Genomic DNA, 26,636 nt, shown 5'->3' with positions numbered 1-26,636 from the left:
GAATTACAGCGGTGAGGAGGGACGGGGATGACTTCCTTTGGCCCCAGGAGGGGTGTGTTGTGGGTAAGTAGTGATTCTCAGCCTGTTTGCTTAGTCCAGTGCCTGGCACCTAACAAGAGGTCGGAATGTATCTGCGACTGGTTGAATCCTACAGAATAAAGGAGGGGACGGATTACAGAAATCGGCGATTATTATCCCATTGTAGAGATGAAGATACCGAGTCCTGAAGGTGACTCTAACCAGGCCTCTTGGCGGTCAGGGCAGAGTCAATGCCCTAGTCGCCGTCCTGGCTCCCGCTGCCATCCGCCCCCGCTCCCACCGGCCTCCCGCCACAAGCGCCCCACCCACCCCATACTTCCGGATTCCGCTCCGCCCCCTCAAAGCAGTTCCGGTTCCCGAGGCTGGAAGACGCGGCCCTGAACGGTGTTGCGGTAAGTCCGCGCAGCGAGGGCCCTTAGAACTACTGGGCCCGGCAACAGCGGGCCCAGGCGTCAGCAGGCCCTTATTTCTCGGACATTACACCGGACGTTACGCGGCCGCCATTTACCTCACGAAAGCCAGAGGTTCCGGCTTGAGGGTAACGCCATTTCCGGGGCTGGGCGAGCAGGCGAAGGCCGGAAAGGACTCCAGCCTCGCTTTGTGGGTAGGAGGAGTCAAGGAGGGCCCGCTCGGTATTTCCGGGTTTCTTGTTGGAGTGCTGGGGAGTTTAGGAGAGGCGGTGTCACGAGTAGAGTTGCTGGATTTGGCAAAAAAAAAAAATGCAGGGCGTCCAGTTAAACTTGAATTTTTAGATAGACAACAAATAATTTTTTAGTATAGGTATGCCCCAAATATTGTACGGAACGTATTTACATTAAAAAAATTCCTAATTTATCTGAAATTCAAATTTAACTGGACGTCCGGTATCTTATCTGGCTACCTTACTCTTGTGCGCCCCCTGCCCTGGGCTCTAATATCCAGTGGCAAAGCTGGTATCCTCTAGGCCTGTATCCATCAGGGAAACAGGTAACAAATTTCGCCCAGACTGTCAGAATCAGCTATCGCTACCTATGCCGCTTTTAGCGCCAATCCTAATGGGCCAGCCTCACGACACCCCGGCAACAGCTGGGCCCATTTTGAGTCCCCATGGCAGCGCCCCCTGTGTTCCCTTTCACGGCTGGAGTCAGGCGCGGTTTGTCTTCTCTTGTGGGAAAGCTGAGCTCCATGTAGGCTAAGTGGCCAGAGGCTAGAAGTTGCCAGGTTTTTTGAGTGTGGGATAAAGTGATGTTTGGAGTCCAGATTTTCAGTGTTAACAGTGGACAGCTTCAGAGAGCCCAGTGATGTCAAGGGGAGAGCATTAGTCTCATCTCACCTCTCGTTTTGCTCATGAGACCCAGTGAGAGAAATGGAGTTGTCCCTGTGGTAGAGCTGGAGCCTGATTCCCAGCCTCCTTCCCCTGCTCTGTCCATACTTGCTGCTGCAGTCAGCTGGCAGCATTTATGATGGGCATTTATTAAAGTAATGCCTTTTTACAGATGAGCTCTTGGGGGCTTTATTGTCCCTAAACTCCGCAACAGCCTCTTGACCTTCACCTTAAAGCTTTTTTAGCCTTTACTGTGCCCAGTAGGGAAAATGACTATTTGGCCTCAGCTGGGGAAGCCTGCCCTTTGCCTACTCCAGCCATGCTGCTCTCACCCCTGTGGGTGGTGTGAGCCAAGACTTGTTATGCAGAGCCAAAGGCATGTTCTTGGCATGGGTGGGTCTGACCGTGTAGGTGGAAGGGCGTCATTTTCTGTCTTGCAGATTGGGCCCAATGGTATGTGGGGTCATGTGGCGTCTAAGGACTTCTTCAGGGTTCTACTATGGGCCAGGCTTTGCTGCCACTTCTGATTTGAACCTGAACCTGCTGCTGGACTCACCCTGAGTGCTGGGATTCTTTGGGCTGTGTGCCCCGAGGATGTGCCTGGACCTGCCTGTCGGTGTCCCAGCAAACCTACAGCCTCCCTACACAGACCTAGCCTTTCCAGGCTCCTCAGCCCAGATCCATGAGCTAATGAAATAGAGCAGGCTGTGCGCTCTAGAGCCCGCGAGCCACAACTACTGAAGCCTGCGTGCCTAGAGCCCATGCTGCGCAACAAGGGAAGCCACTGCAATGAGAAGCCCGCGCACTGCAACAAAGAGTAGCCCCCGCTCGCTGCAACAAAGACCATGTGGTCGCCGCAACAAAGACCATGCGCAGCAACAAAGACCCAACACAGCCAAAAATAAATTAATTAATTTTAAAAAAAAGAGGGCAGGCTGGAGGTCACTGGGCTCAAGGTCAGTTGGTGGGACAGCCAGCAGCTTTGTAGCAACAGAAGTGGTAAAGAGGCAAGGAAGGAGTGCCAGAAAGGGGTGTTCCCCGGGCAAGGCTCAGAAGTGCAGGGGGTGGAAAAGGGGTGGGGTGGGAGCCTACTGATAGTAATTTCTTCTTCTGTGAATGATTAGCTCTCAGCTGAAGGGGGTGATCTAGGAGGAGGGCTCAGCTAACAGGACCTCTGGACTCTGGGCAGAGTGTCCAGAGGGCTGGCATGTGGCCTGTGGAAGAGGAGGACATGGTTGGGTGGCAGGCCTGGGCTCAGAAGACTGGACTGGAGTGAGATCAGGCAGCTGTGGGCCTTAGGAAATCTCCTTGGACTGGCAGATGGCCTATTCTTGCAGCAGCAGCTGTGGGGTCCACTGGCCCTGAGCCCTCAGAGCCGTGGCTGTGGGGAGCCTCCTGTCTGGCCTTGCAATGGTGTAACTAGTGCTTTCTTCCCCCTAGGCAGCCATGGATGCCAGGTGGTGCTGAGAGCAGTGGGGCATGGCTGCAGCCCTGCAGGTCCTGCGTCACTTGGCCCGAGCCCCCTTGAGCCCGCTCCTCTGGGGGGGCCCATTGGCCCGGCTGGCCAGTAGCATGGCCCTGGCAGAGCAGGCACAGCAGCTGTTTGAGAGCACTGTGGGTGCTGTGCTGCCGGGCCCCATGCTGCAGCGGGCACTGTCTTTGGATCCTGACAGTGGGCAGCTGAAGGTGAGGGACCGGAGCTTTCAGCTGCAGCAAAACCTCTACCTGGTGGGCTTTGGCAAGGCTGTCCTGGGCATGGCAACTGCAGCTGAGGAGCTCTTGGGCCAGCATCTTGTGCAGGGCGTGATCAGCGTTCCCAAGGGGATCCGTGCTGCCATGGAGAGTGCTGGCAAGCAGTAAGGAGCCTTGGGGGGCTGCTCCTATGTGGAGGGGAACCTGGGCCCAGACTCAGGCTGGATCGGGGCTTCCTTCCTTCACCAGCTTCCATTTTCTTCTGGGACTGGCCTGGCTCCAGGGTGGGTGTCAGTGGGTGTCCTTTTTAATGTCCCCTTCACCTGTACATCTGGGAAATCAGGTGGGAAGAGGAACCCACCCCATATCTTGCTCTCTGTTCTCTCTCCCCTGAGGGAGATGCTGTTGAAGCCACACAGCCGTGTCCAGGTATTGGAGGGCGCGGAGAACAACCTGCCGGACCGAGATGCCCTGCGGGCTGCTCTGGCCATCCGGCAGCTGGCTGAAGGCCTCACAGCTGATGACCTGCTGCTCGTGCTCATCTCAGGTGTGGGTGCCAGATTGGCTCAGGACAGTGTGTTGATGGGGGGTGGGGTTTCCAAATATCAGCCCTGCAAGAAGCTGTTGGTCTGAGCTCTCAAGGTCACAGGACAAGGGAGCAGTAAAGAGCCTGGATGGCTTAGTCCTTGGTGGCCTCCTGTGAGCTGTGGAGTCCTCCGCTTGACTGACCTTGTTGGATAACCGTGAGAGGGCACCCAGGGAGCACCTCACTCAGGCCTTGCCAGGAAAATGTCTCTGTTGCTGCTGTCTGTACCATTGTAACCTGGGGCTAGAACCCTGGTTTCCAGCTCTCTCAGAGTCTCCACCCTCGTTCTCCGCTGTCTCCTCTAGGTCTGCTTTCTTTTCCAAGCTGTTAAGGAATAGTTCTTCCAGTGTCTGTTGGGACCTGGGCTACCCCAAAGCAGGGTTCAACCTGGGTGTGGTGACTGTGCACACATTCACTGTATGTCCACACGGGGGCACCCTAACCCCTCTTTCTAGCCTCCTCTTTTCTAGCCTAATATGAGCACTGACTGCCTGACCCCCACCCCCCACCCCGGGTAGGGAAATCCCTTTGTCATCCATCCCCTCTGCCCAGTGTCTTCATTGTATCTGCAGGTGGGGGCTCGGCCCTGCTGCCCGCCCCCATTCCACCTGTAACACTGGAGGAGAAGCAGACACTCACCAAGCTGCTGGCGGCCCGTGGAGCCACCATCCAGGAGCTGAACACCATCCGGAAGGCCCTGTCCCAGCTCAAGGGTGGGGGGCTGGCTCAGGCGGCCTACCCTGCCCAGGTGCGTGGGTCTCTTCTTCCCCAGGCAGCTCTGGGCTGGTGGAGCCAGGCCCACGTGTGCCAGGGAGATGAAGGGCAGAGGCCTGGTACAGGAGTCCACAGGGCTAGGTGTTTTGCACACCCACTTGAGAGGGGTTAGAAGTGGGTGAGGAAGTGCACTGGGTGGTGTGAGGACGTGTGGATAGGTGGAGGCAGTTTGATCTCATGGGCCCTGGGGCAAGGATCAGGTGGGACTGAGCCTTGCCTCTGCGACCCCTCCCCAGGTGGTGAGCCTGATTCTGTCAGACGTGGTGGGGGACCCTGTGGAGGTGATTGCCAGCGGCCCCACCGTGGCCAGCATCCACAGTGTGCAAGATTGCCTGCACATCCTCAATCGCTATGGCCTTCGTGCTGCCCTGCCACGTTCTGTGAAGACTGTGCTGGCACGGGCTGACTCTGACCCCCATGGGCCACACACCTGTGGTCATGTCCTCAATGTGATCATTGGCTCCAATGCACTGGCACTGGCTGAGGCTCAGAAGCAGGCCGAGGCGCTGGGATACAGGGCTGTGGTGCTGAGCACAGCTATGCAGGGAGATGTGAAAAGTGTAGCCCAGTTCTATGCACTGCTGGCCCGAGTGGCTGGAACCCGCCTCACCATGCCTGGGGCTGGAGCCTCTGTGGAGGAGGAACAACTCTATGAACTGGCGGCTGAGCTCCAGCTCCCAGACCTGCAGCTGAAGGAGGCTCTGGAGGCCATGGTGGGCACTCGGGGCCCGGTCTGCTTGCTGGCTGGTGGTGAGCCCACAGTGCAGTTGCAGGGCTCAGGCAAGGGTGGCCGGAACCAGGAACTGGCCCTGCGTGTTGGAGCAGAGCTGGGACGGTGGCCGTTGGGGCCTGTTGATGTGCTGTTTTTGAGCGGTGGCACTGATGGGCAGGATGGGCCCACAGAGGCAGCCGGGGCCTGGGTCAGGCCTGAGCTTACCAGCCAGGCCGCCGCCCAGGGTCTGGACGTGGCTGCCTTCCTAGCCCACAATGACTCACATACCTTCTTCTGTCGCTTCCAGGGTGGGGCACACCTGCTGCACACGGGGCTGACTGGCACCAATGTCATGGACGCCCACCTCCTGTTCCTGCAGCCGCGGTGATATTGTAGGTCATGTTTTGGGAACCTAGAGGAGACCTGCAGGGCAGCGTCCTGGAGCAGACCAGGTTTGGTCCCCAGGGCCTCCCCAGGCTTTAGGGCCTCTCCTCTCCTTGGCCCTAGCTACATGGTTGTCCCTCACACCTCCCAACCAGGGCCTCTGCTTTGTGTCCAACTCCTCAACCAGACAGGCAGATGGGGGTTCTCTTCCACCCCTACTTTTTCAGCTGTGGCAGCAGGTACCCCTGAGGACCAGGACGAGCCCCTAGGCCAATTTGCTGCTCCCATTGTTTTCCCCCAGGCAGCCCCTCTGCACAGCTCCTGAGCATGTTTCTTCTGTGGGGTGAAACAGGAAGGACTGAAAATAAAAAGGACCACACTATGGGTTCTCAGTGCTTCTTCCCTCACAGCAAAGGTTAGCGGGGAGCTGCCGGGAAGGGGAATGGTGTTGGGCAGCAGCCCCTGTGCCAGGGCCCTGCAGGAGTTCTCCGTACCCATCTCTGCAGGGCACTTGCTTCACTTAAACAGGAGCTTGGGAGGGTTGAGCGTGGCTCCCAACATGCTTGATGTGGGTGAGCAGAGACCCCAGGGAGGACAGGCCTAAGAACTTTAGTCTGTGAGGTCTGGGAGGGACTGGCCACCCATCCAACTGTCACTCTCCCCTGTGGCATCCCTGCTGAGGTCTCTCCACCCTGTGATGGAGTGCCTCTCTGGGCACATGCTTACTGCCTGCCACCAAGGACTTCCTTCTGTCTTTGGACAGCCCTTAGCCAGACTGTACTTTCTTTGGTTGATAAACCCCTATTTATCCAGGGGTTACCCCCAGCCACACAGGACACTGGGTGTTGTTTCCTTGTGTCAGACCCATTTTCCCAGGCTGAACCACTCCCTACCCTCAGAGCCTTTAGCTGTTTCTCTGGGAACACAGTCCAGTTCCTGGTGCCAGCCTGCAGTGGGGGTCTCCAGTGCTGGGATGGTGGGTCAGAGCAGTGGTGGGGTCCAGCAGCCCCTCTCCCCTTCTCCTGTTATGGCTGCCTGGGAAGAGGCCAGTGGGGAGGGGAGCAACAGAGGAAGGGCTTCCTTAGCCAGGCTAGCAGACTGCCCTGGGAGAGGGTGGGGCCACTGTCCCGGCTCTCCTTGGGCCCCCTTGTTCAGTGTTCGAGCCCTCCGCTGGCTGCCCCCACCGTGCGCCACGGCTCCAATCCCTATATGAGTGAGCAGTAGAATCACATAGGAATAAAAAGCCATAGAGAACAGCGAGGCCTGGGGCTGTTCCTGCTGGCCTCCTCCTCCATCCCAGCCGTGCCCTCCTCTCTGAGGGTGTGAGGGGCTCTGGGCCAGGGCTGGCGTGCCCTGCTCCTGGGAAGAGCCTCCCTTCTCTACTTGGGCTCCAGATGATGCAGCTTGCAGATGGTTCCTGGGGGGCTGGGGATGGGGAGGGAGGTGAGCAGGTGAGCCGGGTGCTGGGGTCCAGGGAGATTTAGGGGAGAGGGGAATTCATACCCCTTTGTGATGCAGGGGCTCCATTTCCTTCTGTCCTGGTGGGAGGTTTCTTCCGGCAGGGGTGGGGATGTCATAGTCTTAGGGGCTACTGTCCCCGCATGGCTGTGCCTGTGCCCCGGTGCTCCTCTGGCACTCTCTAGATATGCCCTGTTCCTGCTTCAGTCCTTGCCCTCTGGGGCATGAGGATTAGCACTGGGTGTCAAGTTCCCAGCAACAGCAGGATAAGAGGGTTGGGGCTGTGGCAGAGGGCCTGTCTGCCATGTCCCCAGCATGTGCATGTGTATGTGTGGTGGCATGTGAGCATGCAGGTGTTGGTGTTGGCATCGCAGGAGGGGGAACGCATCTGTGTGTGTACACGGAGATCCTCAGCACGGGGTGTGCTGTGCTGCTTCCTGTGCGCATTGCTGCTTACACACCTGCTGAGGGGTGAGAGAGTGGGGTCTTGGCAAAGTCTCCCCCTGCCACCTTGGCCCCTGCCCTGGGCCTGTGTTTGTGGGGGCTGGAGGCCAGAGGCTGGATTGGGCCTAACCCATTAGATTTGCCCATTTGGTAACCCCAAGATGAGAAAGGATATATTTGGCTGCAATCTAGATGAAAATATGAGATAAAGCCTACATAGTGAGTGTTCTGTAGGACTTATTGTTTGCTCCATAAATGTCAATTATGTGTCACAATAACTGCTCCCATCCTGTGGCTCTTGGCTTCCGTCTGTCCCCACTTGGGTTCCTGCTGCCCTCGTTCCCACCTCATCTCCATCCCCAGCAGCTTTCCCTGGCTGCTGCCTTCACAGGCCCTTCCATTCTCTGCACTTGACATGAACTGAGAGCAGCTGGGCAATGGGCCTGGCCAGCCTTTAGGTGTCTGCCAATCCAAATCCATTTGTTTTATAGCTGGTGAAGCAGAGAGGGAAGGTGGCTTGTCTGGGGCTGCATGGCAAGTCTGCCACAGAACCAGAATGAGAGCCTGGTTGGGACCTGCTTGACTATCCTCTTCCTACCCTCTGGGGCTTAGAGACCCTGGGGCCTGTCAAGGGCTCAGCCAGAGCCAGAGATCCACTCCTGCTTCCCTGCTGCCCTGCCAAGGGCTTGGGGATGGTGACGTGACCATGGCTGGTCTCTTTAGGGGTCCTTAGAACAGATTTGTCAGTCCCTCTTGGCTTAGATTTCACAGCTCCATTGTGTGTGTGATTTGGCAAAAAGCCACGTGTGGTGGGTTTCCACACAAAGGTGTGTGCCTGCATCTGTGTGCACACCTGTGTGTGTGCTCTGAGACGTGTCGGCGTGTGTGTCCAGTTCAACCCACGGTCACTGAGTGGGCCTCAGAGCCATGCTCTGAGTGGGGTGGGGGACACACACAGTTTGGTGTGGTTAGAATGTTGGGGAGACAGTGATGCAAGAAACGCAAGGAGGCCATAAAGGCTGGCAGAGGCCAATTGGCAAAAGGCCTCGTGTGCCTGGCTGAAGGGGTTGCACTTCACACTGACAGTGGTGGCAGGCCCCACAAGGAGTTTTTGGCAAGGAGTGATGCCAGGAGGCTGTCTTAGGACTTTGATGCTGAGGCCATCCTTATCATGGGGGTGGGGGGTGGGTGGAAGAGGTGCGGCATGTAGGAGGGAGGTTCATCACCAGGCCCGGCAACCCCCTCCCACCTCCGCCCTGCCCACTCCTCTGCAGCCTCATTCCGGCAGCCTTCAGCCAGGCCAGGCATCCCTTTGGATGCCCACTTTGGAACTAAGGTTGGAAGCCCTGGCTCAAACACCCCTGGGAGTAACCTAGCCCCTCTGTTGCTTGGAATGCCTTCAGGGCATGAGGATTTGTGGGGCAGAGAGCCTGGGCAGCGAGTGGACTTTGGTGAGCATAGGCACCCCACCGCATGTAGGGTCTCACCAAGGTGGCAGTTAAAAGACCTGGAAGGAGCACTGGAGTGGGAGTCGGGTCCTAGGTCCTTGTCTTGGCCATGCCAGCCTCCTTTCTCCAGGCCTTGGTTTTCCCCTCTGTTTAATGGGACAACATCCTTATCTTGCTTACCTCTTTGGGGAGGTGTCGGCAGCAGATGGATGTAGGTAAGAATGCTCTGTGGAAGGGGGTCAGGGACAGAGGGAGAGAAGGGAGAGGTATTGGCCTCTTCCAAGGAGAAGCTCAGGGAGTTCTTGGCTCAGGGAGGCCCCTTCTTCTAGACAGGGTCGGGGTTGAGCCGGCGAGGTCTTGGTGCTCACTGACTGAGGCCGAGCGAGTGACTACTGCCCTCTGGCACTGGACTGGCACTGGCAGGATGTGGTATTTGAGTCTTTAATGGCTGCTGGGGTGCACAGTGCCATGCGAGATCACAGAGCCAGTGGGGGGGATCAGCTGGAGCTAGAGTAAGCTGACTCAGCCTTCGAGAGAGAGCCCCTCAGGGTTTAGAAAAACAGGTGGGGCAGCCTGATCCCTCTGGGTCTGGATCACGTGTGAGGGACCTGATGAGGTCCAGGCTGCGTGGGGGAGAACTGGCTTGACCCCAGGCCAGGAGTCCCTAGCTGGGTGAGAGGAATCCTGTGTGCTAGGGGAGGACAGGGGTTGAGTAGGGGCGGGGGGAACACTGACACGCCCTGAGTGGTGGGGAAGCCAGTGGCCTAGGTGGGCTGTCGCTTGAGAGATAGGGCCACAGAGCTGGGGTGAGCTCTGCCCAGGCTGGGAGGGTTGGCCTTTCTCCCGGAGACAGGGATGTCTGACGGTCAACCCCTCCCTAGGCAACCTGAAGGCCAGTCGTGAAGCTTTGCCGTCCTGCTTCCCTGGCTCAGGCTGCCCTGTTCTGGAGAGGCTGTGTGGGGTGGGCTCGGGGCCCCCGGCTCTGATGCCCCCTCTCTCTACAGGTTGCTCCGTCTGGGAGGGGCTGTTGCCAGCTCAGTTAAGGAGGCTCTGTCCAGGGAGAGTTTGCCCCCAGAAACAAGTGCCCCATCTACCCAGTCCTAGTGGGAAAAATGCCCCTCACAGCTCTGCCTCATGGGATCACTACCCACCATGATCTTGTCCACTGCTGCCTCCTGGGGGTTCAAGGAGCTGTAGGATCTGGCCCTGCCCTAGCCAGATAGCCAGGGTCTGGCCCCCAAGATGCACCCCAGTGGGAATCCCCCCACCCTTTCCCTCATACTCCTGGCCTTTCCTGCCCCTCCTCTGGCAGCCTGCAGAGCCTCCCTGCTCGCCTCTTTGGGGAAGTGTGAGAGGCACCCTCTGTCCTCATCCAGTGCTGTCTCTCTATCCCCAGCTCCAGCTGAGAAGGGGGTGGGGCCCATGGCACTGGCTCCTGCCCCTTCCATCCACTCCCACCCACCTACCCAGCGTCAGGGTCTCTGGATCACTGTGTAGCCCTGGGTCATGTCCAGTACTCACACTTAAGCCTTACTCAAGAGCCAGGGCTCCGTTTCCACCTGTTCTCTCCCAGCTGCCCACCACCCCCATCAAGGCATTCCTCCCTGTCCTGTTCAGTTCACCCCAGGAAGCTGACCGCAGGAACATGTGAGCTTGGACCTGAATCCCTATTGATTGCAACTCTGGGTAAAGCTGTCCTGGGGACCCCATCTTGGGGGAGCTGGTCAGAGACCCATAGGGCAGGGAGAAGTGCCCCTCCATGTGGCTCTCTGGGTCTGGTGGTCAGTAGCTTGGGGTGAAAGCAGCCAGCCTGTAGCATGGGGCAGAGCTCTCCTTCGCCCACACCCCCCACCTGGGCAATGGGAGTGGTCCAGCACATACCTGACCAGCAACCACAGCCCCCCAGGAATGGACACTTGTAGGGGTCACAGCCCCACGGACAGCTCCGCTGCTGCCACTCGGCAACCTCGCAGCCGCAGCCCAGCCAGAGGCTGGGTCCTGAGCTCTGGACTCTAGGATAGGGCATACATTCAGACCGTCAGGGATGGCTGTTCTTGGCAGCCCAGCCCCCCGCCCACCCAGTCGGGTACCCCCTGAGGGTCTCCCTCCACCCAGGGCCACCCACAGAAGCCAGGCACCAGGGCTGGGACAGAGCCTGCCAGCTCCTGACAAGCTTTGCCCCCCCCCCGTGGCCAACTGGCTGCCCCTCTGTCCTTGGCTCCTGCTAACCACCGGGGAATCCGAAGCTGGCAGTCCGACTGCTGCTCCCACTGGTCCGGGCAGAGAAGCGGCGGACTGGACTGCCCCGTCTCCCCACCCACCTGCCCCCGGAGCTCCGGCTGCCCGCGCCTGCCGGTGCCCGATCGCTCAGCTCACCTCGGCGGCGCTGTCTCCTCACCAGAGTCACTGCGGTGTGGGAACTGTCCCGAGGAGCCGGTTCTCAGCTGAAACAAAGAGGTGGGGGAGAGAGAGGGGGGCAGCAGGAGAGGGAGAGGGTGAGTGAGCAGGCGAAGGAGTGGAGACTGGAGGGGGAAGAAAGAAGGGAGAGGATGAGAGAGAAGAGGGGAGGGGAGGAGGCCTGACTTCCAGGGACCGAAGGGCCAAGGAAAGAGGGAAGAGGAAATGGGGAGGGGGCGGAGGAGGTGAGGGGGCCCGACCTAGAGAGGGGAGGTTGTTAGAGGGGCGGGACGTGGGGCAAGTGAGGGGGCGTGGGCAGGAGAGGGAGTAGTGGAGAGGAGGGCTGCAGGGGGCGGGCGGGCTGGGGGCTGGGCAGGGTGGGCAGAGAGGCTCCACCCCATCCCATGCCAGGCTCTGCTACTTGAGTGGGCAAAAGGCCACGAAGGGGAATGGGAGGGAGAGGCGAGCCGCCAGGCGAGGGGTAAGGCTCTGGGCTGTGGGCTGGCTAGGAGGATGGGCCAGGGACAAAGGCGGGAGAAGAACAAAGGTGTCCGAATGGAGGAATGGGCCCCTGCTGACCTCTGGGTGCCGCAGTCTGGAGCGTCCTGGACAGAGTCTCCTGAATGGAGGGCAGGTCCACTCTGGGGCGGTCCAGGCTCTGAAGTGTCAGCCTGAGGTCAAGGGGAGAGAGGATGGGCTGTGAAAGCGGCCAGGGGTCCCCTTCATTCTGTTGAGACTGACCACACATCGGGATGCCACTGTCACTGTGTCTTTGGGGGAGGGGATGGTGGATGGGGTCCAAAGCCTGGACTGAGAACTGGGTAGGGGAAGTCCCCTTTTAGGGAAGAGCATTTGGGGCCCCAAGGGAGGTGGGGAGGATGGTAGGCACAATGGGGAAGAATGAAGGGAGTGGGGAAGCAGGGGATGGGGGGGTGAGTTGGGAAGGAGGCTGCAGGGGGCGTGTCCAGAGCTGCAGCCCCTTAACAGGCCCATCTAAAGCAGAGGCCTCCTGCACATCCCACGATTCTTGGGCTGCCTAATGCAGACCTAATGAAGGATGGAATAATGAACCACTTCCTGCTGCTCCCTCCTGCTGCTAAGTGCTGCTGTGACAGGCAAGGGCACGAGGGAATTCCACCTGGGCTTGGGCCGCTGCGGCACAAGTCTGTGTTAGTGTTGTGAGGGGCAGGGGAGGTAGGGTGGCCTTGATCAGAACCATCCTATCCCTCTCTAGTCCCAGGCACAGCACCCCGGGCTGGTCCAGTCTCCTCCCATGCTCAGAGGCACAGGAGGCCGTCCTAAGCTTACGACCAAGGGAAGTTCCCCTTCTCATCCCACTGGAGACTCCTTATAGAAAGTCCAGCACACCAACATGCTTTGGAGAGCAGGAAGAGGGGAGGGAGCTGTGGGCTTGCCTAAAGCTGTGACAGGGAGAGGAGGAGTCAGCCTCCATCCCACCCTGCGTGGAAGGGTAAGAGCTAGATGCCCTTAGACTCAGCCTAGCCCAACTCCCTCCACCTCCTCAGGGAAGCTGTCCCAGCGCCACCAAGGAGGGCCACATCAACCGGGCTGCCACCACCGTTCCAGCTACCTCCTCTCATAGCCTGGAATCCCATAAAAGGAAAGGACATCCCTCCCTCCCTCCCTTCCTCCCTCCCTTCCTCCCTCCCTTCCTCCCTCCCTTCCTCCCTCCCTTCCTCCCTTCCTCCCTCCCTTCCTCCCTTCCTCCCTTCCTCCCTTCCTCCCTTCCTCCCTCCCTCCCTTCTTCCCTCCCTTCCTCCCTCCCTTCCTCCCTCCCTTCCTCCCTCCCTTCCTCCCTCCCTTCCTCCCTCCCTCCCTCCCTCCCTCCCTCCCTCCCTCCCTCCCTCCCTTCCTCCCTCCCTCCCTCCCTTCCTCCCTTCCTCCCTTCCTCCCTTCTTCCCTCCCTCCCTCCCTCCCTTCTTCCCTCCCTTCTTCCCTCCCTTCCTCCCTCCCTTCCTCCCTCCCTTCCTCCCTCCCTTCCTCCCTCCCTTCCTTTCTCCCTTCCTCCCTCCCTTCTTCCCTTCCTCCCCCCTTCCTCCCTTCCTTCCTCCCTCCCTCCCTCCCTTCCTTCATTCCATTTACTTCTAAATAAATGCAAATTTACAGAAGAATTGTCAATAAGAATAGTGTAAGACACCCATATACTATCTAGCCACGTCGACTACTGTTAATATTTTTCCTCACTTGCTCTCCCTCTCTATATATGTATTTGCTCTGTATGTGTGCATAGTTATATGTATTATTTTTCCTGAGCCATTTGAGAGTAAGTTGCAGATGTCATGGATAAAAGGATGGTTTCTTATCTGTTTCTGTCTCCTGGAGCCAGTGTAGGGGAGCCCAGACCATGTTGTGTGGAATGAATGGAGGCCTGGGACAGGCAATGAATGAGTGTGTATCATCTATTGGGAGCATGAGGCCTGGGAGCTGGAGAGACTTGGCCGAGGCTGCCTTGGGAGTTGGGCCTGTCCAGGGCTAGGCCTCACGTTCCTCTTGTTTTTTCTTTCCTCCAGCCTGGGAGGCAGGGAGCCATTGCCCACCAAAGTGAGCATGTGGTGTTTGCCGGGTGTGGAGCTGCAGCATATGTCTATGGAGGTGGCAGCAGGCGGGTGGGGTGGAGCTGGGAGAACAGGGATGCCCACACTGAGGCACCTGGGCACACTCGCCAGACTGGGCACTGATTGGCTCTGTTGGGTTTGAGAAGACTCAGCTCTTGGAGGCCCCAGCTGCAGTGCTGAGGCCTCAAACTCTTGCCTTTGGGACCCTCCCCACAGCCTCATGAGAGACAGGGCAGGGATGGGGGCCCTCGCTTGACAGCTGCTCCATGGTGATAGACTTAGAGAGGGAAGGATGAGGGCTCTGGTCATTCTGGACACAACTGTCCCTGACACAGGGCTGGCATTCCTTCTGGTCCCTCAGTACCCCCAAATGGGTTGGACTCCCATCTGGGACCGTCCTCCAGATGGCTGCTCTCTTCTCTCTCGTAACCCCAACCTGAAGGTTATGGTTAAAAAGTTTGGCATTAAAAAAAAAAATCACACCTTGAAAGATTATCTGATCTCTGAGGCCCTTATGTCCTCTCTCACAGTTGAGGTCCTCCTCCTCCAGGAAGCCTTCCTGACTTCCTCAGGCTGTCTTCCACCTTACATGCCAGCTCTGTTTATTCCTTTGCTGGCTCACACTGGTGCTGTCCCCTGGGCCTAGGGCTTTGCTCGGTCATCAGCCTTTCTCCCTCCTGCTGTCCCAGGCCGGGCATGTAACTATTGTCCTATATAGGTGGATGACAGTGGCTTGGTTAGTCCTTCCTGGACATTGAGTCCCTCTGATGCCACTGTGCCCCGTACATCTGAGATTCCACAAGCTCTGGGCTGGCTGAGGTGGGGGGTGGGCAAGAGGACCCACTGGAGAGAGGTAGAAGGTTGTTTAAGACCACTGGCCTGTCAGGGCAAAGGCAGGCCTCCAGCCTGGATCTCTGACCACCTGTCCAGCACCTTCTGCTTTCTCTCCTGGAGCATGGGCAAGCCTGTCCAGGGCAGCGGCCGAGGGTCCTCCCTGCATCCCACCTGGGTGACGGCAGAACCTGCAAAACTGAGGGAAGAATGCCCCCCCCCCGAATTTATTAGCCCCAGCCCATCCATGTGAAAGCCTAGGGGACACGGGCTTCCTCTCACCCTGCCCATCCCCCCCGAAGAGATTTCAGCCAATTAGCACATACAGTATTTACTTAATTAGGGTAATGACATAATTAGTGTAAGTTGGGCTCCATCACATGGCTTCAACATGCAATTATGAGCCGTCAGCGGGAGGCAACATTGTGAAAATGCTCATTCAGTTTTGGTTCCAGCATGGAGGCCGCAGCAGCTGCCTCTGCTTTGGAGGCAGTGGCCGCTGTGTGCGTGAGGCGCGGTGACTGTCAGAAGCTGACAGACAGGTGAGGACAGAAGAGTCAGCAGGAGCAGAAAGGCAGTTTCCAGGGCTGATGGCATCCCTGACCAAGCCTCTCCCATCACAGATGGGCACTGCCGTCCCCACAGCCAGGGCCCTGGCTAGGCTGGTCTGGCTGAGATCAGGGGCCCGGGCAGTCTAGGCCCCTCTGCCCCCAGGTTCTCTGCCTGAAATACTACCATTTGCAGGCTGTCTCTTCTCTCTTCAGGGTTTTGATGCTCACACCAGCCACTAGCCTATTGGCCCCTCAGGGTGGCTCTTCGAGGCCACAGACTGGAAGGACTGGATTGATTACTGCTATCCTCATTGGACTTGTGGTAAACTGAGGCTTGGGGCAAGGAAGGTGTTAGATCTGATGGTGGCAGTGCTGCTGACCCAAGAGGCAGCCCAACATGGCCAGACACTCCTCGAGCCCAGGCAGCTCCCCCTCAGCTTCAGGAAGGTCTCCTGCCCCATGGCTCTTTCCCCTAGGAGGGGGCAGGGAATCACTGGGGGGCCCCCAGAGTCCTGCTCCCTCAGCCTCCTCTGCACTCCCCACCCCCTGCCTCCTTCCACAAGGCCAGGAGGTGGGGCCCTGACCTGCCTGAGACCATCCACAGCCTTCCCCTCAGTGAGTCTCACAGCTTTCCTGGGCAGGGGTCGGGGGAGTGGCGGCAGGGGGAAGGAAGTGAGGGAAGATGGGAGTCAGTGCTACCATTGTAAAGATGGGCAAGCCGAGGCTCCAGGGCCTCCAAGAGGTGCTGTTAGAGCCAAAATCAGGTCCCAGCAACTCTACTTTCTGTCTGGCTGGGTCACCTGGGCGGATTCTCTCTCTCAGGCCTCAGTATCCCTGTGTGAAGGGAGAGTCTATGATTTCAGACATCCTGACACTGTCCAGAGTCCCCAGGGAGGTACCTAAGGAATGTGACATCTTTCTTCCCTCTCTCCAAATTATGTCGTCATAGTTGTCCCTCCTCTTTCTGTCCCACCTGTGCCCTGCATGCGGGTCAGGCCCCTGGGGAGACAGCTCTGACTGGCAATTCCAACTGCCCCAGGCTGGGCCCCCTGCCCTTCTGAACTGGGGAATCTTGTCTGGGAGGCATGGGCTCTGGGGGCCATCCCAAACCTTTCCACTCAGTGGTGCCCCCTCTTATAGGCAATACCCGCAACTGGCTGGACTTGGCTTTCATCCAAGCCCCTCTCTGGGTCTGGAGGCATATGATCAAGGTGAGGCCAACTTGTTTGCTAATTGCTGACTATGGGCCAGCCACCTTGGGCCTGGTTACTGGGGTTAAATGGGGAGCGATGGGCAGGCAAAGATGAGGGTCACTACCTCCAGGGGCTCATGGTCTCAGGGTTCAGACAGACCCAGCCCCAAGGAGTGTCCTCCAAAGGGTATTGATACCCAGGAAGGGTATCTTCCTGGCACTTATAGGCAGAGATAAGTGCCAGGAAGAGCCAAGTTCAAACAAGCAGAGGTCCCAACCCTTTCCCTCACTGGTCAGGAGACACGGCACCTGCAGGGCCTGGGACAGGCAAGAATTTCAGTTCACAGAGGATGTACTTCAGATGGTAGGACCAGTGTGAGCAGAGGCTGGGAGGCCAGAGTAGGATGTGGGGATGTCATCTTCAGGTGTGAGGTGTTTGGGTGGGTTCTGGGGAGCTCGAGGAAGGGGCTGGGGACTCTGGCTGTTTGTGGGAGGGTCAAGGCATTCCCTCAACATCCATTCAACAAAAAGTCCTTACTATGTGCCAGGCACATGTTCTAGGCTGGAAATTCAGTAGCGACCAAGATGAAATCCTTACCCTCGTGGAACCTATACTCTAGTGGGAGTCAGGAAAATGAGAATAGTGTGGTGCACGGGCGATGCAGAAGATCCTAACAGGGCGATGTGCTAGGGCTAGGGGGGCCCTCAGCCCAGCTGAGGCAGGGTGGCCAGAATGATGGGGCTGGGAGAGGGGCGCTGTTCCCGCGGGTCTGGCTTGTGTCCCCTGGCTCACCCCCACTGGCCAACTTTCAGCTTTGAGGTTCACTCCTGGCCTGCAGGCATAACTCCTGGGTGTCCCTTCTGCAGGGAGAAGAGGTGGCTGCCACCACCAAAGCCATCCTCCTGGTCCCGGGCTCCTCCATGCCAAGCACATTAGGGGATAATTAAGTAAAAATAGGCCTTCTGACCAGTGTAGCTCATTAAGGCCTAATTAAGTTAATTAGTTCCAGGTGTGGGTGGTGAGGCTCAAGTGAGGCAGCGGCTATTTGCTGTAATTGCATTTTCACAGCCGCAGTGGTGGCAGCGGTAGCAGTGGTGGCAGAGGCGGTGGCTTCCTCTGAGGCCTGGAAGCCCGCCAGGAAGTCCAGGAGGCTGCCACTGAGCTGAGAGGAGTATGAAGCAGCAGAAGGCTGGCCCGGGACCACCCACAGAGAGCAGTAGCTGGAGTTTCAAGGTCAGCCAAGCCCAGGGAAACCTTCTGCCCTCTCAAACTTGCTTGTTCTCTGCCCAGGGGTTGGGGTTGGGGTTGGGGGCTGTACAAAGCCACCAACAGGCATCCCCCCTCCAGCTGAGCAGCGTGGGTGCACCGCGGCTGGACCTTTGGATTTCCTCACACCCGTGGTGGTCCCTAGGAAGACTGTAAAATGGCTTTGCTGAAAGCGAAGATGTGGTTCAGAGGCAGTGGGTGAGACCTCTAGGAATCCACCTAAATCACCCTCTCCCTTCGGCATAAGGCACCAATTCCTGTCCCTTTCTGGCAGATGTGTAGCTGTTAGAGATGCCCCCTCTCTGCAGTTCAGGGTAGGGGGGCACACAAATCTGGGGCCTCTGCAGAGGACCTGCTGGCTCAGTCAGTCTCCTGCCCTGGACATCTCCCCGAGCCCACTTCCTGCTCTGGCTTCTACACCCAGCTGACCCCGGGGACCTGCCTGTATAGGACAGCCCTCCCAGCCTTGGCCACACTCTCATTCATTCATCCATTTGTCTCTCGGTCACTGAGCATCTCCTCTGTGTCAGGCAGCAGGGCTGGGGATGCAAGGCTGGGTGAGACAGGTTGGACCCTGCCCCATGGTGCCTTTGGTCTCTCTGAGGAGGCAGACACACACATATATATGTATATATATTTTTTCTTTTGGTTGCACTGCATGGCTTGTGGGATTGATCCCGGGCCCTTGGCAGTGAAAGCACAGAGTCCTAACCACTGGACTGCCAGGGAATTCCCAAGGCAGACATATTAATGGTCATGGCTACACAGTTTTGTCATGGCTGTAGGAGCACGGGGGTGCTTAACCCAGACCTGGGAGGAAAGATGCCTGAGCTGCAGTGAATATGATCCAGGTGAGAAGTGGGCAGGCACCTGATTTTTACCAGGAACTAAAAGGGCCTCTCTCTGGCCAGAGGGCAGCACAAGGTGCCAAGTAGGGAGAGGGAGGGGCCATGGAGGGGTCTAAGAAGGGCTTCTGGGTAGGAGGAACTGGTAACTGCTGGCTGGGAGGCCAGGGAGGTGGTGGCCAGGGCCATGGCTGTGGATCTGGAGAAGAGGGGATTTGAGGGATGTTTAGGAGTAGAACTGATGGGGCTTGGTATGAGGGGTAGGGAAGGAAGAGCTGTCAGTTCCCTAGGGAGGGGACGTGGGAGTGGGACTGAGCTCTGAAATGTCCCCACAGGGCTGGCACTAGGATGAGGCAAGTCAAGTGCATGGGATGCAAAATTTGGGGTACTCACTCCCAGTCTTGTGTTTCCACCTGTGCCTTGTCCCTGGTCCTCTGAAACTTCTCACTAAAACATACTTTGGAAAGTGGAAGCCACTCCTGGAGATGAGAAAACAGGGGGATGGTCTGGGCAGTGTGTCCCCCTCCATCCTTCAACCCCTACGTGGGAGGTGCTGCCTTCTCTGCACCCTCCAGGACTGGGGTGAGGCTAGGATGGATACCTTAGGTTCTCACATGCTTTGGACAGGGACTCTGTTTCCATCCTGATGCCTGAATAACAGGTATCCCATCCAGCTTCTCCTTGCATGCCTCTCATGACAGGTGCTCCCTGCGACCTGGATAGCCCAGTCCCTTGGCTCAGGCCATTGCACAGAATGTTTTACCCTGAGCCCAGATCTGCCTTGCACCGTGTTCTACCTAACAGTGGCCTCAGCTATGCCCTCCTACCCTCTCCCACCCCTCAGGTGGGTCTGCTGATCCCCTTTCCCAAGCTTAACATTTCTGAGCTTCGGTGTCCTCACCTGTAAAAGGGGAAACAATAATAGCCACCATCTTCCAGGGCTGGTGTGAGGATTAAATGACATGATGTATAAACCTCATGACACATTCTAGTTCCTCAGTAACAGCTTCCTAACCCATAGTGATAATAAATAACTACAGAGGCAGACATTGTCCTCCTGCTGGCATGGGCCGCCAGTGGTGCAGCCTCAGCCCAGGCCCCAACACCCACCTGATGGCCTCAGGTAGCAGACTCTGCTACCACCCCAGCACATCCAGCACAGATGCAGAGCTAATCCCAGAGGAAGATGTTCACGGGAAGAGGAAGTGACATTTTCTTGAGATGGCCGTGCCGTGTTGAGACATGGGGTCGGGGCCCTGCTGTTTGGAATCGGTTCTCTGCTCAGTGTTCACTGCACTGCAGGAGAGCCCAAGACCCTCCCCTGTGGCCCTCTGCTCGTCGAGTCTCATTCAGGGGGACCAGTGGTGGCTGAGAAGGGGGGGTGCAGACCCACCCTGACTGAGGTGTCTGCCTGGAGGTGTCTCTGGGGCACATCCCCAGACCCTGTCATGTCTGTGGAGCTGCCCTGGTGGTGGGTGTCTGTCCTGAGCCTAAGGGGCCTGCAGAGAGAGCCCTGAATCCCATGGAAGGTGGAAGACCCTACAGAAGCTCACACCAAACCCTCAAGGTTGTGCTGATCATTGTTGGGGTGCCCAGACTCCTCCCACGAGACTGGGGTGGTAAGCCTGGGGCAGGGGCTTGTAGGAACTCCTGGCTCCTCTCAAAGAGGAGGACAAAAGGAAGGACAAAAGTTGCTACAGCCTAGTCTCTAAAGCCATCCTGCTCCCCTTCTGTGCCATCCCATCCCCGGAGCCAGGTCCACATCCCAGGAGCACGCTCTGCTTCTGCTCGGGGGTTCCCTGTTGAACATCACAACTTGTCTCTAGGGGATTCCTGTAGATTTAAGCAGTGGTCATGCTCTCCAACTCTTGGTGACCTGGGACTTCCAGATTCCTGTGTGAGGCGGAGAGTGCGCCACAGGGGAGGGACCACAGGTGCAAAGGCCTGGAGCAGGGTGGCAGGGTGGACACATGGGGATGCCAAGTCCTCTGGGCAGGCCAAGGTGGTGCTGGGAGTGGAGGATGTGTGATGTTTGTGGGGTGGGCATGGAGCCTGCTTTGTGCAGAGTGCGCCTTGCTTCATTCTCACCCCAGCTGTGGGTGGGAGGGCTCTCCATTACTCTCAACACCCCTTGATTTTACAGACTGGGGCTCCAGGAGGAGAAAGGGCTTGCTCACGGTCACACAGCTGGTGGGGCCAGGGCGGCCACAGCCTGCTCCCAGCCCTGTCCAATCCTGGTGGCTAGGCTCCTCCCGATGGGGGTGTCAGGAGAAGGGACGACTGTGGGGCTTGATTTGTCGTTTGGCGTGGGGGCCTAATGGCTTGAGGTCCTGGATCCCCAGTAGGCCTGGCTCTTCCTCTTGCTCTCTGTGGCGTGATCCAGGCCAAGGCCCAGCTTGGCTCTGTACCTTGGTTTCCTCAGTTATATAGGGAAGTCATCAAATTGTTCAGCCATGGTGCATCAGTGGAGAGGGGTGGTCCATTTATAGATGGGAAAATGAGGCACAGGGAGGGGACAGGAGAGCCTGGGGCCCTGGTCACTCCCAGGCCTACAGACTCAGCCATGAGAGTGTGGTCAGTAGCCAAGGGAGGAAGCTGCAGGGGTTGATGGCCAGCAAACCCAGCTTTTCCAGTTTCCTTTAACGTGCCCTCCAGTCCCCTCTGCCTCGGGTTCACAACTCTACCCCAGCTGAGTGTGTCTGGAGGCAAGGCCCCTTTCTCTCCACCCCTGAATTATGGCTTGGTCACAAAAGCTGGACCATGACCAGACAAAGGGACAAGGATGAAAGTGCTGGTTGTCATGGCAACCTGGTGGGTTGCTGGGACCCAGGGGAGGGGCTTGGCTGTGTGCCTGAGCCCAGGCATCTGGACAACCTCTGAGCATGAGCCAAGGTGGCCCAGGGGCTCACAGAGATGCCCCTCCTGCTCGGGGCCCACAAGAGCCGGGTGAACAATGACAACCTCACCCCCCACGGTGGCACCTGCTCCCTGGGCCTCCCTTGGTGGCCCCATTATCCTGCACCTGCTGCCCCCCACCACACCTGCTCCCCAGCCCAGGCGTCCTCCCCAAGGCACTCCCTGCCCATCCCCAGGCCCAGCTGCCTGCTCTGAGGGCCACTCAAGAGGGCCTGTGCAACCGGGAGGGGTAGCAGGGACGGACGGCCCTGGTCAAGGGCAGGGGGTCCAGCTGACAAGCCAGCTCTGCCTTACCAGTAGCATGTGTGTCCATGACAAGACCTCCACTCCAGGACCTCAGTCTGCTTACCTATTAAATGGGAGCAACCATTCCTGCCCTCAGGGTCTCCAAGAGTAAGTTTCCTTCTGCTTGCAAGGAGATCTGAGGCCAGGATGTCCCCAGAGCTGGGTCAGGGTGGACAGTTGGAGAGAGAAGAGGGAAGGGGGTTGTCTTGGGTCACACTCTCAGGGCCACCTCTGTTAGACCATGTGGAGACCTGAAAGCCTCCTACACACTTAAGAGTCACTGTGTAGAGGTGGAGATGACATTTCCCAGAGGCCCATCATGGGTACAGGGGAACTGGGCAGGGGACCTATCAGTGCCAGGTTCTTTTTTTTTTTTTAATATACTTATTTATTTACTTATTTTGGGCTGCATTGGGTCTTTGTTGCTGTACATGGGCTTTCTCTAGTTGTGGCAAGTGGCGGCTACTCTTCCTTGTGGTGCGTGGGCTTCTCATTGTGGTGGCTTCTCTTGTTGCGGAGCACGGGCTCTAGGCGCGTGGGCTTCAGTAGTTGTGACGCACGGGTTTAGTTGCTCTACGGCATGTGGGATCTTCCCAGGCCAGGGCTCGAACCCGTGTCCCCTGCATTTGCAGGCGGATTCTTAACCACTGTGCCACCAGGGAAGTCCCTTGATCAGCTTTCCACGTCAACTTAGCTTTTGGAGTAGCTTTAATCGTCCATATGCAGTCAACTGCTTGGCTGGGTTTTGTTTTTTCCTCTTGTTCTACCTGAGTAGAACACACTATTCTGTCAGCTCCTGACAGCTCAAACTGGCAATCTGGGATGGGATTTAAAATACCTCGGTAAGTAAAGTCTGGATCTGGAATAAACGAATATTTTGCTCAAAATCCCAGTCCTTCAAGTTCTTCATCAGAACTAAACTTAATCCACATGAATCTCCCTGTTGATCTAATTAATGGAGGGCTTTTCACACCACAGTAACAATCTATATATAAGTGGAGAGAAACCAAATGGCCCATCTTGAACTCCAAACCGACATTCAAATGATGGTTCTATATAATAATGTTTATCAAAGGTCAACTCTATTCTTTGACGTGGAGCAGCTTCCAAAATGTAGATGCATTCCTTGTTTGGTGGATATGAGTTAGGATAATTTGGTGAAGCAAAATGACCTCTGTTGCTGGTTCGAACCTAGATGCCACACTGGGTTGCAGGAATGTGCTTGATTCCAATATTTTGTCCATCTTGGGTTTTTTGGGCCCAGTGCCAGGTTCTTGAGTGGCTTGTTAGGAGTATCAGGGAAAGAGGACACTGGGGCAGGGACCCTCCATGAGGAAAGGATGGCCTGGGGGTCCCTGGTGATCCAACAGCCAGTTCAGGTGGGGACACTGAGATCCTAGGAACGATCTGTATCTGGCTGTCTGATACCACCTCCCCCGCAACCGGATGGTGGAATGGAGGAGGGACAAGGGGACAGGAGAAGTGGGAAGCTCCGGAGGATGCCCCTCCCTGTCCTGGAGAGGGAAGGAGATGCCTGTGGTCACTGGTCTTTGTGTCGTCTCCCCCTTCTAGTGTCTCCCTACACCCTGCCGGCCAGCCCCAGGTTCCCATCCTACTCTGCTGTGACCTTGGGTGAGGCCCTCTCCCCTCTTGCCACCTCAGTTTGCCGACCTGGAGTGTGGGAGCAGGTTGCTGAGGAGACTGCCAGCTCCAGCTGCCGCCCTGGGTTTTTGAACACCCCCAGGCCTTCGCCACTAACTGCGGCCCCACCTCTCTGATAATGAGGAACTCCCTCTCTTGAACAAACTTATTTTTGCTGACCGGTCAGAGTTTCTTTTTCTTTTTCTTTTTTTTTTAATTTTTTAAAACTGAAGTATAGTTGATTTATAGTATTGTGCCAATCTCTGCTGTACAGCAAAGTGACTCAGTTATATACATATAGACATTCTTTCTTTAAATATTCTTTTCCATTGTTTTATCACAGAATGTATATTTTTTAAAATATTTATTTATTTGGCTGCATTGGGTCTTAGTTGCAGCATGCGGGATCTTCATTGCGACATGTGGGCTTCTCTAGTTGCTATCACAGAATATTGAATATAGTTTCCTGTGCCATACAGTAGGACCTTGTTGTTTATCCATCCTATGTATAATAGTTTACATCTGCTTATCCCAAACTCCCTAGTCCTTCCCTCCCCATCTTCCCCTTGGCAACCACAAGTCTGTTCTCTATGTCTGTGAGTCTGTTTCTGTTTTGTAGATAGGTTCATTTGTGCCTTATTTTATTTTATTATAACACTAATTTATTTATTTACTTATTTATAGGCTATGTCAGGTCTTAGTTGCAGCGCGTGGGCTCTTTGTTGCGGTGCATAGGCTCTCTAGTTGTGGTACGTGGGCTTAGTTGCCCCGCAGCATGTGGCATCTTAGTTTCCCGACTAGGGATCGAACTGGCATCCCCTGAATTGCAAAACGGATTCTCAACCAGTGGACCACCAGGGAAGTCCCTGAGCCCTATTTCAGAGTTCACATATAAGTGATATCATATGGTATTTGTCCTTCTCTTTCTGACTTACTTCACTTAGTATGATAATCTCTAGTTCCATCCATGTTGCTGCGAATGGCATTATTTCATTTTTTTTATGGCTGAGTAGTATTCCATTGTGTATATGTACCACATCTTATCTGTCCGTTCATCTGTTGATGGACATTTAGGTTGTTTCCATGTTTTGCCTATTGTGAATAGTGCTGCTATGACTGTTGGAATTTCTTACACACTTCCTCCCAGAGGTCTGGCAAAGGCAAAGCTCTTGCCAAGAATGGAGGTATTTGGGGTAGGGTAACAGTCCTGGTGTACCTCAGACCATTCTGTACAGGAGGCCCAGGTTCAGGGCTGGGCAAGATTTGTGTTCTCCAATATGCAGATGGAAAAACTAAGGCCTGGCAAGAAAAGAGACTTGCCCAGTGAGTCAGCTGCAGAACCCAGGCCTCCTGCCCTGTTCATAGACCTTTTTAGAGGTGGGGAAAAAGTCAGAATGGCAGTCTGGTCCCCAGACTCAGCAAACTCAGGCTCCCAGGAAGGGTGGGATGGGGGTACCTAGTGGGTCACAAGGCTGAGATGATGAGGCCACCCACCCTGCAAAAAGATCATTCCACCGATGCTCAATGAGCTGCTTGGGGCCAAGGGGAAATCAGAGGCGCTCAGAGCCTAATTACAATAAGCAGCTTTCTGCAGCTCCTCAGGCCCCACAGAAATGTCTTGTGCAAGATATCACTGTCTTGGGGCTTGTCATCTGGAGCTTTGGCCCAGGCATTTAGGGACTGGTAGGAACTCCTCCTGGCTGCCACTCCCGGTGAGCAGACCTTAGCATCCTGGACCTTGTTCACTGGTGTGGTCTGGAATTGCAAGTCAGAGGGAGGAGGTAGGCTGGGGAAGAGGGTGTAAAGTGTGATCATGTGCAGCTGGGCAGATGTTGGTGGCCACCATCTTCAGGGTGATGGCCTGGTGTGATTGCTCTGTCTCCTCAGCATTTCCTATGGGTTCTTGCAGGAGTGATGGAGCTGGCAGGACTGTTGGGAAAAGCAGCACCCCTGGTCCCTACCACACAAGCTCATCTTTCAGTTGGGGGGATGCAGCAGTGACCATTGCATGATTGCCTGCTGAGTGGTACTGACTATGGTCCCCTGAGGAGAATGTGAGCATATTCTGTGGATTGAGGCAATCAGGGAGGGCTTCCTGAGGAGGTGTAGCTTGAGATGAGATGGAAAGTGGTAGATAAACCAAAAGAGGGAGGAGATTCTGTCTGCGAAGCTCCACATGGATGTAGGTGGGAGTGGGATTGGACTGGGGTCTGAGCATTCATGGGTGACTGGTCCTCAATCCTCCAACCCCCCAGGAACTCCTTTCCACTCTTCCTCCCTGAGCTCTGGGCTTTCAAGGTATTGTCTGTCAAGCTGACTGTGTGGATGAAAGGAGAATTAATTTGTCTCCATTTTTGTTCATCAGAGAAAATGCTGTCAGAGCTGCTGAGGCCAGCTGGCCAATGGCAGAGAAGGGGAGGATCAGGGGAGGCCTGGGGAGAAGGCGTGCCTCAGACCTTGCCCGGCTCTCTCTGATACCCTCCATGCCTGTGACTTGGTTTCTCTAGGCAGCAGCTCAGAGCTCCTGGCCTAGCAAACCAGAGAGAGATCCTGGGGTTCAAGAGGCCAACTGGGGGCAGGTGGAGAGCGGGTAGCTCCAGCCACCCCGTCTGAATGCCTGTCGCCCTCCATTCTGGCTTGTCGGCCACGTGAAGGGCCCATTCTGCTGCCTGTTCACACAAGGCTTTCATCTCTGCAGCTAGTAAAGCATTCCTCCGGGCCTCAGTGCTGCCAGCAGGAAGGCACAGGGGAGAGGGGAGCCCAGGCCTGCCATGCCCCTCAGACCCCTGGTCCAAAGGCATGGGCCTGGGCCAGGGTGCCCTAAGCAGCCTGTCTGCCCAAGTCGTCCCCCACCCCACCCCCCACCCCGCCGCCAACTCTTTCAGGAAGCCAGTTTCTCCCCATTTCAACAAGAGCAAGACTGGCCTCCCAGCTCATATAGGGCAAAAGACTGCCCTCCCACCACAGGAGGGGTAGGAGCCCAGGGTGAGGTCATGGCTCAGCCCCCTTGTTCCTCTCCCAGGGAACAGGTAGGCATGGTGACTTCTAGGGCAGGGCAGGAAGATCAAAGCCTGCATTCCCTGCCATTGCAGAAGATGGCATTTGAAAGTAGGCACTTGAGACTCAGGAGAGTGGGGACTGACCCACAGTCCCCTGCTGAGGAAGGAGGCAGTCACATCCACTGTCACACCTGTAGAGGGGCAAGGTGGAGCTGGCAGGGCTGCTGGGGAAAGCAGCACCCACTGGTCCCTGCCACTCAAGCCCACCTCCAGTTGAGGGACACAGCAGTAACCAT

General features: G+C 56.6%; 1 protein-coding gene and 1 pseudogene across 3 annotated transcripts; one reads left to right on the top strand and one right to left on the bottom strand.

Annotated features, from left to right (window-relative positions):
• The first annotated feature begins 377 nt into the window (after window positions 1-377).
• On the top strand, window positions 378-6,935 carry GLYCTK (glycerate kinase). Of its 3 annotated transcripts, XM_060164017.1 has the most exons (6): window positions 400-431; window positions 1,783-2,298; window positions 2,783-3,198; window positions 3,430-3,581; window positions 4,193-4,368; window positions 4,631-6,935. In XM_060164017.1, exons 3-6 carry the CDS (start codon window positions 2,822-2,824, stop codon window positions 5,492-5,494), a joined length of 1,569 nt encoding a protein of 522 aa, XP_060020000.1. In that variant the 5' UTR covers window positions 400-431; window positions 1,783-2,298; window positions 2,783-2,821; the 3' UTR covers window positions 5,495-6,935. The 3 variants fall into 3 exon arrangements, with proteins under 3 accessions (XP_060020002.1, XP_060020001.1, XP_060020000.1); XM_060164019.1 differs by lacking the exon at window positions 1,783-2,298 and having other exon boundaries at window positions 378-431; window positions 2,787-3,198; XM_060164018.1 differs by lacking the exon at window positions 1,783-2,298 and having other exon boundaries at window positions 397-431.
• Window positions 6,870-26,636, bottom strand: LOC132527802 (neuropilin and tolloid-like protein 2; annotated as a pseudogene).

Source organism: Lagenorhynchus albirostris, chromosome 10 (assembly GCF_949774975.1).
Source record: "Lagenorhynchus albirostris chromosome 10, mLagAlb1.1, whole genome shotgun sequence".
Classification (NCBI taxonomy): domain Eukaryota; kingdom Metazoa; phylum Chordata; class Mammalia; order Artiodactyla; family Delphinidae; genus Lagenorhynchus; species Lagenorhynchus albirostris.
The sequence above is the reverse complement of the archived record's forward strand: the minus strand, read 5'-3'. Positions and strand labels throughout refer to the sequence as shown.